This window comes from Purpureocillium lilacinum (genome assembly GCF_023168085.1).
Source record: "Purpureocillium lilacinum CBS 284.36 DNA, scaffold_2, whole genome shotgun sequence".
NCBI classification, from domain to species: Eukaryota; Fungi; Ascomycota; class Sordariomycetes; order Hypocreales; family Ophiocordycipitaceae; genus Purpureocillium; species Purpureocillium lilacinum.
In genome coordinates this window covers 6,714,959-6,727,715 of record NW_027072112.1, presented here as the reverse complement: position 1 = coordinate 6,727,715, position 12,757 = coordinate 6,714,959, and the positions used below count along the sequence as shown (strand labels likewise).

Sequence of the window (12,757 nt, the reverse complement as noted above, 5' to 3'; positions counted from 1 at the left end):
GCTCGTCAACGGCCACGCCCCTCCCTCAAGACCCGTTCGCGACCCCGTTCGACAACGCTCGACACGAGGCCGTCACGTGGAGAAGTGCCGCGTCTACGGAGGTTCGTCCTTGGGCAGCCGTTGCGTCACCGGGAGGCCGCACACGTCCGTCCAGCGAGCGGCCTTGGTGCCCAAGTCAATCAAAGCGACGCGGCTGGCGGCAGCTGGGCTGCCTCTGCCTCTGCTACTGCTGTCCTTCGCGAGGGCGGAACGGCGTCGCCGTAGAGGCGGTGCGCCCTGAGCCACCATGCGGCTATGGGTATTGCAGAGGGATGACTCGTCTGCCGTTGGAGATTGATAACGCGTGCCGCTGCTGCAGGGAGAGTCGACGACCGGAGGGGAGGGCGTGATATCAACAGGCGCCTGCGGGCGGCGCGTGTGGCGCCAATGCAGTGGGACGCGGGAGAGCGCGTGCGTGCGCTGCAGAAATGGCCAGATGGTGATGGACGATGCCTCGTGTGCCTTATGTATGTAGATGTACCCCCTTGTATGTAAGTGCAGCCATGGCGTGCCGCTGGTGCCGTGAGACAGGCGGGATTCACAATTTCACAAGCACATGCTCGACGGTGGCGTGCCGATGACACGGCGCCCGAAACCGTGCGCGACTGATGGATGGCCTGGCGGACGGCATGGCTGCCTCGGGAGCCGCTGCGCTGGCCGATGTTGCTGCTGCTTCGCTTGGGTTCTGGTGGCGACCATTGCAGTCTGCTGGCGGCGGCGGCGATGACGGGTGGTGATTGCTAATTGTTGCCAGATGATGATGGAAACGAGTGACGGGAATCCCAGCTCGGTGCCTGGCGCAGAGACTGCATCCATCGTGGTCGAGGGGTGATCCAGGGATTCCAGGTCCAGCAGCAGTGTCGAACCTACCCCGCCATCCGCCAACAGAGATCAGATGCCTGCCTGCCCGGCGCGCTGCAACCCACCAAGCCCATGGAAGGCTTGCATCCGCAGGTGGATGCGGGAAGTCTCAAAGTCCTGAGCCCGAGTCCTACCTGGAGGTGTGTGCAGTGCTGCGCCCACCGCCCAATTGCCATTGGATTTGCTAATGGGCTTAGGTCGCTCTCACTGGACCGCCCACTGGACCAGTGCCCACCGCCAGCCTGATGAGCCGCCGCCTCTACCTATACCGCAGCAGCCGGGCACAGCCCACAAGCTCCAGGCTGTTGACAGCTGGAGGCGCCTGGGCGGTCCTCGACGGCCCCGGGCCCTGCCCTAGGTGCCCAGCACCTGGCCCGCGGCGGCGCCAGCCCAGCCCACCCCCACCCTCCCACCCGGCCGTCACCCATACCTCTGGTATTGAGCAATCACTGACGACATTCGCTGCCGCCGCCCATTGCTTCCCTCCGCCTCCATCAATCGCCCCCCCAAAACACAAAACCTCACCACCACCACCACCTCCCACACCACCACCACACCCTCTCTACAGGAACGCGCGCACCCGCTTCCTTTCTCCCTCCCGCCCTCGCCCCCTCGACGCCTCTCTCCCAGGACTTTACCACCTTCGAGGGGCGCTCTCTCTTTTCCTCCCTCTCTTCTTCTTCTTTTTGGAACACGGCCACGCGCCTGTCCATCCTAGCTGTTATCCGCCCGCTGCGGCAGAACCCCTCTCTCGGCGTTGCTCCGCAGTCATTTGGATCCTGAGCCGCCCCTCGGTCCCCCGCCCGCCCAACGACTCGTCCCGCGCGAACGCATCGCGCCGCACGCCTGCCCATCATGAATGACGATGAGGCCATCCGCAGTATCCAGGCCAAGATCGACCGCGAGGAAGCGCTCATGACGGCCGCCATCAGCATGCGTAACCTTCCCATCAACGAAAGCCACCGTTCCCGCATCGATAGCGAGCTGCGCGACAATGAGCGCAACATCAAGTTCTTCAAGGAGCGCCTCGAGGCGATCAAGCAACGCAAGGTCCAGCAGGGCATGGGGTCCATGTCCCTCGCCGACGACGGCGGTCCGCCACCCGCGCCGCCGCCCAAGGATCCCAATGCTGCCTGGGGAGACCAGGGCTCCTACGGCGCCGGCTCGACCCAGTACAGCCAGATCGGCCAGCACGGCGACCTGATGCCGCCGAGACATCCCTACGCGCCCCCAGGGCCTGGCTCTGGCATGCCCAAGGCCCGGCCGAACTATACGAAGCTTGGTGTGTTCCTGCTCGCTAGGCTCTACCCCGAGCGCGACCGGACTGTGCCTAACTGACCCATTTACTCTGCAGACCTGATCAAATACGACACACCGCACCTCGGTCCGCGAATCCAGCTCATGCTGTCCCAGATTCAGTTCAAGCTCAACGTCGAGGAGCAGTACCTCAAGGGTGTTGAGAAGATGGTGCAGCTCTACGGCATGGAGGGTGACCGCAAGAGCAAAGCCGACGCCGCCGGCCGCCGGGTCGAGAGCAAGCAGAAGATCGTTCTCTTGAAGCAGGCATTGAAGAGATACGAGGAGCTGCATATTGACATGGACTCGGCCGACGCCCAAGACGGTAAAAACAGCTCCCCTACCCCGCTCGCTCGGTATGCGGGATCGTCACTGACACTGACCAGACGACTCCATAAACACGCCTAACCTGCGAAAGCCCCTGAGCGGACGACTCGTCATTCGAGTCATGGGCGTTCAGGGCGTCGACCATGCCGCCACCGGCCGCTTCGCGCGCGGCCCCGAGACGTTTGTCGCCGTCAAGGTCGAAGACACCGTCATGGCGCGCACCAAGGCGTCCCGCACCGACCGCTGGGATAATGAGCAGCATACTATCGACGTGGATAAGGCCAACGAGATCGAAGTCACCGTGTACGACAAGCCCGGTGAGCACCCGATACCCATTGGCCTTCTCTGGGTGAGAATATCCGACATCGTCGAGGAGATGCGCCGTAAGAGGATCGAGGCCGAGATGAACTTTTCCGGCTGGGTCTCGGCCGACCAGATGGGCAACAACCCTGGCTCGCCGCCGGCCCAGTTCCCTATGAGCCCTACTCAGGGGCAGCACGGAGGCGGCTTCGGTGGCCAGGGACAACAGCCGCAGCAGGGGGGCCAGTTCGGCGCCCCGGGCCCACAACCTCAGGTCAACGTCGGGCCCATCGACGGCTGGTTCAACCTCGAGCCCACCGGTCAGATCCAGCTTCAGATGAGCTTCGTCAAGCATAACAAGGACCGACGCCCCGTCGATGTGGGTCTCGGGCGAAAAGGCGCCGTCCGTCAGAGGAAAGAGGAGGTGCACGAGATGTACGGACACAAGTTCGTCCAGCACCAATTTTACAACATCATGCGCTGCGCCCTCTGCGGCGATTTCCTCAAGTACTCGGCCGGCATGCAGTGCGAGGATTGCAAGTACACTTGCCACACCAAGTGTTATCCTAGCGTTGTGACCAAGTGCATCAGCAAGAGCAACGCCGAGACGGATCCGGACGAGGAGAAGATTAACCACCGCATCCCCCACAGGTTCCAGCCCTTCTCCAACATGACAGCCAATTGGTGCTGCCACTGCGGCTATATCTTGCCGTTCGGCAAGAAGAACTGCAGGAAATGCTCTGGTACGAGCACACGCCCCCCTTTTCGCTCCATGTTTGCTAACTGTGCGCAGAATGTGGCCTCACGTGTCACGCTCATTGCGTTCACCTGGTGCCTGACTTCTGTGGTATGTCCATGGCTGTCGCCAACCAGATTTTGGAAGGCATCCGCATTCAGAAGCAGAGGCAGGCCAAGGCCTCGTCCATGTCGGACCGCACCCTGCGCTCCGGCACGAGCAAGATGAGCCCCACGAGCACGACGCATTCTTCGACACCGTCCTACTCTGGTTCGACCCCGTCTCAATATGGCGGCGCCGTATCTTCCGAGGCGACGGAGGCCGCCAAGGTCATGTATGCCAACCAGACGTCGCCTCAACGGCCAGCTCAGCCGGGGCGAATCCCGTCAAACACGGCCGCGGCTGCCGCGGCGTCGGCAGCGATGTCTAGCGCGGCCAGCGGCTACCCGCAACAGCAGCGGCAGTCTGACTATGGGCGATATGGAGGCTTTGAGCAGCCGGCCCAGCAACCGACGCAGGAGGACGCGTACGGACACGGGCAGTATGGCGGACAGCCCCAGCAGCGCAAATACAACCCGGCCGACTATGCCAACGTCAACGCCCCGTACGGGGGGCAGGCACCTGTGCAAACCCGACCGGCGCAACAACAGCCGACGTCTCCGATTCAGCAGCAACCCCCGCAGCAGGCCTACCCCACACCCGCCCCCATCGCGAAGCCCCCGGTCCAAGAGCCTCCCGCGCAGAGACCTGCCGCCGGAGCGGTCGCCGGGCAGCGAAAGACACTGCCACTGGCTACGGACCCCGGCACCGGCCAGCGCATTGGCCTGGATCACTTCAACTTCCTTGCTGTGCTGGGCAAGGGCAACTTTGGCAAAGTCATGCTCGCGGAGACGAAACGTTCGAGGCGGCTCTACGCCATCAAAGTGCTCAAGAAGGAGTTCATCATCGAAAACGACGAAGTGGAGAGCATCAAGTCCGAGAAGCGAGTCTTCTTGATCGCGAACAAGGAGCGGCATCCCTTCTTGACGAACCTGCACGCCTGCTTCCAGACCGAGACTCGCGTGTACTTTGTCATGGAATACGTTAGCGGTGGTGACCTGATGCTGCATATCCAGCGCGGTCAGTTTGGCACCAAGCGAGCGCAGTACGGAGACCCCTTTCCGATTTCTTGAGACGGGATGTTGACATTTGCAGGTTCTACGCGGCCGAGGTCTGCCTGGCGCTCAAGTACTTCCACGAGAACGGTGTCATCTACCGTGATCTCAAGCTCGACAACATCATGTTGACACTAGACGGTCACATCAAGGTCGCTGATTACGGTCTCTGCAAGGAAGACATGTGGTATGGCTCGACGACCAGCACGTTCTGCGGAACGCCAGAGTTCATGGCCCCCGAGGTTTGTATCGCCCATGAATTGTGCAAAGGGCCCAGCTAACGAGCCTAGATATTGCTGGATAAGAAATACGGCCGCGCGGTGGACTGGTGGGCTTTTGGCGTTCTGATATATCAGATGCTCCTGCAGCAATCTCCGTTCCGCGGCGAGGACGAGGACGAAATCTACGACGCAATTCTTGCGGACGAGCCTCTGTATCCGATTCACATGCCTAGAGACTCGGTGTCAATCCTGCAGAAGCTCCTCACCCGCGAGCCCGATCAGAGGTTGGGAAGCGGACCGACAGACGCTCAGGAGGTCATGAGCCAGCCCTTCTTCCGGAACATCAACTGGGACGACATTTACCACAAGCGCGTTCAGCCGCCATTTAAGCCTACGATTAAGAACGCCACCGACACGAGCAACTTCGACTCGGAGTTCACGAGCGTCACTCCGGTGCTCACGCCGGTGCAATCTGGTAAGTCGGGACGCACACGCCAAAGCCAAGCCCTTACTGACCTCCTACAGTGTTGTCGCAAGCCATGCAGGAAGAGTTCCGTGGCTTTTCGTACACGGCGGACTTTGAGTAGGAGGAGAAGTCTGCCGAGGCCTCTCTTGAGGCCCATGCGGGTTCTGACGGGTGGTCTTTTCTTTCCACGGACAAGACACACTCGGAGACGACGTGGGGTGGCGATGGTGGCGCAAGTCCTTGTTTCGAAAGCGGTAGCCCGTTTGAGCTGGTTGATGCGGCTTCACCGGGTGAAGACTTGTCTGGGTCTGGGTCCGAGGACGAGACCGTGACCGACGTCGGAGATGAGGAAGAATCCAACGATGACGAGGCCGACGAGCGTGACGAGGACGACGAAGGTTACGAGGCCAACGACGGTGACACGCTGGCCGGGTAGGACGACTGTGGCGACGTCAGCGACGACACAGGCGACGACGAGACGCTTGACAACGATGGCAATGGAGAGTGAGGAAGGGTCGGTGAGGCGGCGTACCGCCCACGCTGGCGTAAGGGTCGGGGCTCGGTGGCGCGACGCATGGAAGGTGTGTCGTGCAAGGTGGATTTTAACATTCTCGCTCGCTACGATTGTTGATTACGTGGAATGCTTTCGATATCAGAGCAGCGGCTGGAGAAAAGTACACGCCTTGGGCTTGACGCCCGGGAAAAGGGGGTGGGGTTTGCATGAAGCGCGAGGCGAGGTAGCAGAATACCATACATCTTAATACGAACGGTGACGAACGTGCTGTGCAGGCAACGCCTGAACGGAGAAAGGGGAGAGTACAGTTGGGCCCAGAAGCAATGTATTCATGCGACGGTGATTCTAGATGTAATTCTTGTACATGATTTGGCCTGATGCCGACGTTGGTCCTCTCCAACGTTCCGAGGTCCGTTTAGTTGGTGTACTCCTTTTGCAGGAGCTTGGCGATGGTGTTGAGCCTGCGAGGAGGGTTGTCAGTCAGCACGCGTGCCTTGAAGAAAAGGGGGTGAGTGTTAGGAGCATGGACGTACTGGATGTTGCTGGTGCCCTCGTAGATGGCGCCAATCTTGCTGTCGCGGAAAAACTTCTCGGCGAGACCCTCACGGACGAAGCCCATGCCGCCCATCCACTCGACGGCCTGGCCGCTGACCTTGCCGGCGACCTGGGCTGCGTAGAGCTTGGCCATGGCGGCGTCGCGGACAAAGTCCTCGCCGGCCTCCTTCTTGCGGGAGGCGTTGTAGACGAGGGCGCGGGCGGCGGCAATCTCGGTGTAGGCCTGGGCGATCTGGTGCTGCATGCCCTGGAACTCGCCCACGAGGGAACCAAACTGGCGGCGGTCGTTCCAGACGTAGCGGACGGCGTTGTCGAAGGCGCCGAGGGCGAGGCCCGTCATCTGGGCGGCGATGCCGATGCGGCCCTCGTTGAGCAGGCCGATGGCGTACTTGTAGCCTTGGCCTCGCTCGCCCAGCAGGTTCTCCTTGGGGATCTCGACGTCGTCAAAGTTGAGAACGCAGGTGCTGCTGGCGCGGATGCCGAGCTTCTTCTCCTTCTTGGCGATGGAGAAGCCCGGGGTGCCCTTCTCGACGAGGAAGGCGGTGATGCCGCGGTAGCCCTTGGAGGGGTCGAGGTTGGCGAAGACGATGAAGAGGTCAGCCTCCATCGAGTTGGTGATCCACATCTTGCCGCCTGAGATCTTGAAGCTGGACTCGGTCTCGGTGGCCTTTGTGGCGAGGGCGAAGGCGTCGGAGCCGGAGACGGGCTCGGACAGGCAGAAGGAGGCGACGGTGTTTGTGGCGAGGCGGGGCAGCCACTTCTTCTTGAGGGCCGGGGAGGCATACTTGATGATGGCGGTGTTACAGAGCGTGTTGTGCACGTCGACCATGACGCTGACGGAGGGGTCCGCGCGGGCGAGCTCTTCGATGCCGATAATGGCCGACGTGAAGTTCATGCCCGCGCCGCCGTACTCCTCGGGGATCTCGACGCCCATGAGGCCCTGCTCGAAGAGCTGCTCCACGAGCGCCGGGTCCATGGCCTCGGCCTCGTCCATGTCGCGGGCCTTGGGGAGCACCACCTCGGAGGCGAACTTGGACACGGACTCGGCCATGGCGGCCTCGACCTCGGACAGGTGGCTGATGGGCGTGGGGGGGATGTCGGTGATGTCGACGGGGGAGTCGTTGCGGCGGGCCGAGGTGGTGGAGAGGGTACGGGAGGAGGCGGCGGCGCTGCAAGATCCATTGTCAGCCAGGTGGCCCATGTGATGATGCCAACTGCAAGAGATGTTTCAATCTCACGGGGAGGGACAGGACGAGGGAGACTTACACGTTCGCCCGCGGGGCCTGCCTGGCCACACCACTGCTGGTGCTGCTCGCAACCCGCGTCGCGAGCCCGCGCCCGCTCCGCAGCGCGGGGCGCAGGACCCTCGTGAAGGACGACGACATTGCGTGTGTGAAAGAGAGGGGAGGTGTAAGCCGAGGGAGTCGTCTACAGCCGACAGGTTTGCCCGACGCTTCAAGGGAGAGAGAGGGAGGAGGAGGAGAAGGACGGACAACGAGCAGGATATAAGTCAGGGATCAAGTCGACGAAGAGGAGGGGAGGAGCGAAAAAACAGACGGTGTCGTTCATGCAGGGTGTGGCACTGGGTTCGGGGACTGATGGCCGCCCAGGTCTGAAGCTCCGCGGCCTGGAGGGGCGGCTGGCTCACTGGCTCGCCTGCCATACCATGCCATGGCCAGCCGCCCTCCTCCGGCCGGGGCCCCGTCTCAAAGGTGTGTCGCGCTTGCGCCGACAAACCCGGGGGCGGTTTCGCGGTTTGTGCCGAGGATAACCAGGCCGGGCGGTGGGGCCCCTGGACGGTCGGCCGCCTCCCGCGGTTTATCCGCTGACGTCAGGCTCACCGCCCCCGTGGGGCGTGCATGTGACATTCCCCCGAGGCTTGGAGGAAAGCCCGGAAGTCGGCGGATGGATTCGCCGTGCTGTCGCGCATGCACGTGACCCGGCTGAGGCCCGGTTGACGGTGGTGGACCCTGCCCGTTCTGGGAAGCTGGGCAGGGGAGATTTTGGCAATGGAGTCGTGGAAGCAGCGTCGGTAGACCGCGAGCATCACCACCACCAGCCGGCGACACTTTCAATTGCGCGCCATCATGGTCGGCACCATTCTGCGGCACCTCTGGTCGCCTCCCGCGAGGCGGGCCGTTGCGTCTTCCTCCCAGTCAGCCGCCCGCCGGGCCCTCTCGACGACATCACGGCACTCATTACGGCCCTCGCCATCCTGCCTCTCCTCCTCCTCCTCCTCCACCGTCCTCTCCCGCCTGCCGCAGCCGCCTTCAGCCCCCTGCTTGGGACTCACAGCTTCCCGCGGCTTCTCGACGACGACCACCCGTCCCGCGACGCTCAATCAGGTCCTCCGCGGCATGCGCAAGGGCAAGCGCGCGCGCCACGCCGTCTCTCCCGCCCTCTCCAACACGCGCTGCCCGGCCCTCAAGGGCGTCTGCCTGCGTGTCGGTGTCGTCCGCCCCAAGAAGCCCAACTCGGGCGAGCGCAAGACGGCCCGTGTCAAGCTCTCCTCGGGCGCCGTCGTCACCGCCTACATCCCCGGCGAGGGCCACAACATCCAGCAGCACAGCGTCGTGCTCGTCCGCGGCGGCCGTGCCCAGGACTGCCCCGGCGTGCGGTACCACCTCGTTCGCGGGGCTCTCGATCTGGTGAGTTTTGCTGCTATTCTCTCTGTGCCCCTCCCCTTGCCCACCCCTTTCACCCTGTTGGCTGGTGCGGGTTTCCCTGCTGGTGCTGGTTTCCTCGCTCTCCGTCGCTAGGGCTGCCTTGGGCGTGCGGGCGGTTGCAGACCTGCCAGCGTGGCTGACTGGATTGACAGGGAGGCGTTGCGAACCGGACGACGAGCCGAAGCAAGTACGGCACCAAGAAACCCAAAAAGGCAACCGTTGGTTGAGCGAGCGTTAGAGACGCAACATGGAGATGAGCAGCGGAAACATGGATGGACAACATCCCGAGACGGCCATCAGTCGTCAATCTTTCTGTATCGTACTGTAACAATACACACGGAGCATCGATCATCAACAAAAAGACACGCCGGCACCGCCGCTGCTGTCCAATTACAGCCTATATGTACATTGCCACACCCGTCGCAACAATTTGTGCGAGTGGTCTTGAACCCAGACAGACGCCGCCTTTACCGCAATGTCAGACCGTCATCCCGTTAGTATAACCGTATGCTTTGTTTGCTTTTCCCCGTGTCAAGTCGTGGTGGCCAGTGGCTGGCCGTGTAGAGCTCTTGTAGCCAACGGCTGCGGGTCCGCAGCCATGCCCGGCTGGCCGTGTTGATACACACACAGTGGCACCAGGCTGGTTTGCCTGTGCCCCCTTCCTACTCATCTACGTGCCTGAGCGTCCTCATCCTTAATCCTGTTGGTTTTCGTAGCCCTCGGGCTTCTTCATGCCGTTAATGTCAAAGAATCGAGACGTGCCTGCGAGGGTCAGACGGTCAGCTGTTGCGCTCAATTCGATACAAAGGGAACGGGTGCGTACAAGAGTAGCCCTTCCAGTCAAAGTTCTCCTTGGGGTTGCAGTGGCAGCGGAGGGCCAGGCGCGTCTTCTCGCCCGTCGGGCAGTGCGTAAAGGGCACGTGCCAGTAGGCAATGTCGTTGAAGAAGTGGATGTCGCTCTTGTTGAGCATCAGGCCGGCCGCGATGGAGTGCACGGGGGCGTCGCCCCAGCGCTCATAGAAGAAGCCACCGTCCTGGTCGAGCGACTCGAAAAAGTCAATGTACTGCTTACTGCGCAGCCAGTTGAGGCTGCCAATCTCAAAGTTGGACCACTAGAAACAGTCAGCGGATAGATCAGCTTGTGGGGGAAGCCGGGACGCACAAAGTGGCAGTGGTTGTACGTGTCGCCGCCGTCGTCGCTCAGGAAGCCCATCGAGTTGTCGGCGGCAATGTGCTCGGGATGGTTCTTCATAAACTTCTTGGTGCTGTCCCAGAGGGTCTTGATGGTCTCGACGTATTCGTAGAGGCTGAGGACGAAGCTGTACTTCTTGCCCTGCTCGTGCATGAGGCGGAAGGGGTCGTAGTGGATGTCGCAGTAGAGCTCGATGGAGGGCTCGACGCGCCAGTAGTAGTCGTAGTTCATCATGAGGGGCTGCCGGAAGAAGAAGCCCGACTCGAAGCGGCACATGTGGCGGTAACTGATGGAGTCGCCGTAGATGATCTTGCGCTCGGCCATGTCCTCGCGCACCTTCTTGGCCTTTTCCTGGTCGATCCACTCGGGGAAGGACCAGTGCTCCTTGGGGATCTCGCCATAGTGCGTCTTGCCCGAGACGAGCGAGGCCGTTACCTTCTTAAAGGTCTCGTCGAAGGGCTTGTCGTTGAGGAACACCCAGTCGTAGTTGTAGCGCTTGTTGAAGCGGTCCTCGACCTGGCGGATGGAGCGGGCGATGTCCCAGACGTCGCTGTTGCGGGCCAGGGTGACGAAGGTGGCATTCATACGCGGGCCGGGGGCGATGCCAGTCAGGTCATTGTCCCAGTTGGGGTCCTCAGGGCTCAGGGCCAGGGGGTATTCCTTGGCGTCGCCGGCGGGGGGAGGCCGCTTGGTCGTGGACACATCGGCGGGCTTTTCGACAGGCTTGTCGGCAGCCTTGTTGTCTGTGGCTGGCGGCGGCGACTTGGAGTCCGTCTGCGGCTTGGGCTTCTCGGCGGCGGGCGGCGTCTTGTCGGAGGCGTGGGGGATGGCGTCGCGGATGCTGGCGGCATCGTATTTGGAATTAGAGACGAAGTAAAAGAGGGCAAGGGTCTGGGGTTCAGAGGGTCGTCAGCGTCAGTCAGGGTCGAGGCGAGACGGGCTCGCAGGGGCAGCGTGCGGGCGCGCATGAAAGCATATCGTGACAAAAGCGGGAACTGGGACAACGACGACGGGGCCGCGAAGGGGACGTACGAATATCGCGATGGCAATGTAGCGCACATAGCGCGAGTTTCCGCCGGCCATCATGACGGTGAATCACTCGTCTGCAATTGCAGCGAGCGAGGGCGGCGGCGCAGACAGCGGACAAGCGGGTCGTGGAGGAAGCGAAAGTAAAAACCCAAACAATGACGAAGGAAGGGGAGAGGAAGGGAAGAAGAATGAGTGGGAGGTACGAGGTCAGCAGGAGGGAAAGGAAATGGACGCGGCCCTCGTATTAGGGGTGAGCGTCGGGTCGCGCGGTCTCAGCAGATGCCACGGGGTCGTAGCGTACAGGTACCTTAGCGTCTCCAGCAGAGGCTGGGCGGGGACTCGGGACGGGAGGCGCGCAGCTGAATTCACTGGTGGTCGGTCCAGCTGTAGGTTCCTCCTCGCGGGCAAGGTCTGCCCCGGTGTCTTTTCCCCTTGGTGACAATGGAAAGCCCAACGCTTCAGGTTGGGGTGTTCCAGGTGTCGAAGATTTAGCTCAGCAGGTGCTCGTATAGGGGGGCCCGCCAGAAGTCGACGGTGGCTGGGCGGGTACTTAGAGGAAGTGTGCTGGTGATGGGGGGCGACTCCCGTCTAGCAGTGCAGGTCAACCTCCAGTTGTAGGTACGTGCCAAGCGTACCTAAAAGTACCTAATGGCCACCACCTCAGTGCCTAAGGTACTTACTAACCTGGAACAGTATCGGCAGCCAAGGAGAAATGTCCAAGCAACAGACTGGATGAGGTTGCGTTGTCCACAGACTTCGTAGCACGAGCACGAGCACCAGCCGCATGTACGGAGACCACAGCTGGTCAATGACATTGAGTCCGGTCCGTACTTCGTGTGACGAGTCGGCAAGAGCAGCGGCAGCAGCAGCACGACCTCCTGCGCCGTGCCGGAAAGGGGCGCTGGCGAGGCATGGTGGCTCGGGGTGGCCGTGGTTCTGCGCGCGTACAAGACTGTAACGAGGACTTCCAAATTGCCTCTGCGCGCAATCTGGACGCTAGGTATTCATTGTCTGTACATGGTATCTCTGCTCGTACAGCATCTTGTTTCCATCAACGACGGGACCGATAAGCCTGCGTGTAACGAACGAACACGCCTGCTGGTCGCGGGCCTGACGGGCACACACCCCCCTGGCGACAGCACCGACGCGTGCAGGTTCCCTGTCCCTTACTGTTTAGTGGCACCATTTTTAGGGGTCGAGGATCCATCCCAAGCCATCTCAGAATGCCAATCCAGACGACGGATCCGCGCTTGTCTCTGCAACCGCTGCCTGTAGGGGCGGGCGCCTCCATCTCGTGGGCGGCCTGGAACCCGTCGTCCCATTCCACGTCGGCTTGCACGCGGCCTCCCGAGTCGAGCCCGTCGCCGTGATTCGACGTTGGAGCGTCGCTCGGATCTTGCT

The 12,757-nt window shown here is 61.9% G+C and overlaps 4 protein-coding genes across 4 annotated transcripts; 2 read left to right on the top strand and 2 right to left on the bottom strand.

Moving 5' to 3' along the window:
- Nucleotides 1-1,755: 1,755 nt before the first annotated feature.
- On the top strand, nt 1,756-5,836 carry PLICBS_003835 (serine/threonine kinase; the record flags this gene model as incomplete). The annotated part of the gene is made up of 8 exons (XM_018323617.2): nt 1,756-2,182; nt 2,255-2,521; nt 2,583-3,566; nt 3,617-4,703; nt 4,754-4,955; nt 5,004-5,409; nt 5,460-5,517; nt 5,659-5,836. The coding sequence occupies 8 exons, from the start codon at nt 1,756-1,758 to the stop codon at nt 5,834-5,836; spliced, it is 3,609 nt and encodes a 1,202-aa protein (XP_018178848.2).
- Nucleotides 5,837-6,329: 493 nt separating this feature from the next.
- Nucleotides 6,330-7,854, bottom strand: PLICBS_003834 (uncharacterized protein; the record flags this gene model as incomplete). The annotated part of the gene is made up of 3 exons (XM_018323616.2): nt 6,330-6,375; nt 6,448-7,638; nt 7,736-7,854. The coding sequence occupies 3 exons, from the start codon at nt 7,852-7,854 to the stop codon at nt 6,330-6,332; spliced, it is 1,356 nt and encodes a 451-aa protein (XP_018178847.2).
- A 972-nt stretch (nt 7,855-8,826) lies between these two features.
- On the top strand, nt 8,827-9,362 carry PLICBS_003833 (mitochondrial 37S ribosomal protein uS12m; the record flags this gene model as incomplete). Its single annotated transcript, XM_018323615.2, has 2 exons — nt 8,827-9,117; nt 9,288-9,362. 2 exons carry the CDS (start codon nt 8,827-8,829, stop codon nt 9,360-9,362), a joined length of 366 nt encoding a protein of 121 aa, XP_018178846.2.
- A 467-nt stretch (nt 9,363-9,829) lies between these two features.
- PLICBS_003832 (alpha 1,2-mannosyltransferase 2.4.1) lies at nt 9,830-11,410 on the bottom strand (the record flags this gene model as incomplete). Its single annotated transcript, XM_018323614.2, has 4 exons — nt 9,830-9,897; nt 9,959-10,247; nt 10,298-11,218; nt 11,360-11,410. 4 exons carry the CDS (start codon nt 11,408-11,410, stop codon nt 9,830-9,832), a joined length of 1,329 nt encoding a protein of 442 aa, XP_018178845.1.
- Nucleotides 11,411-12,757: the final 1,347 nt, after the last annotated feature.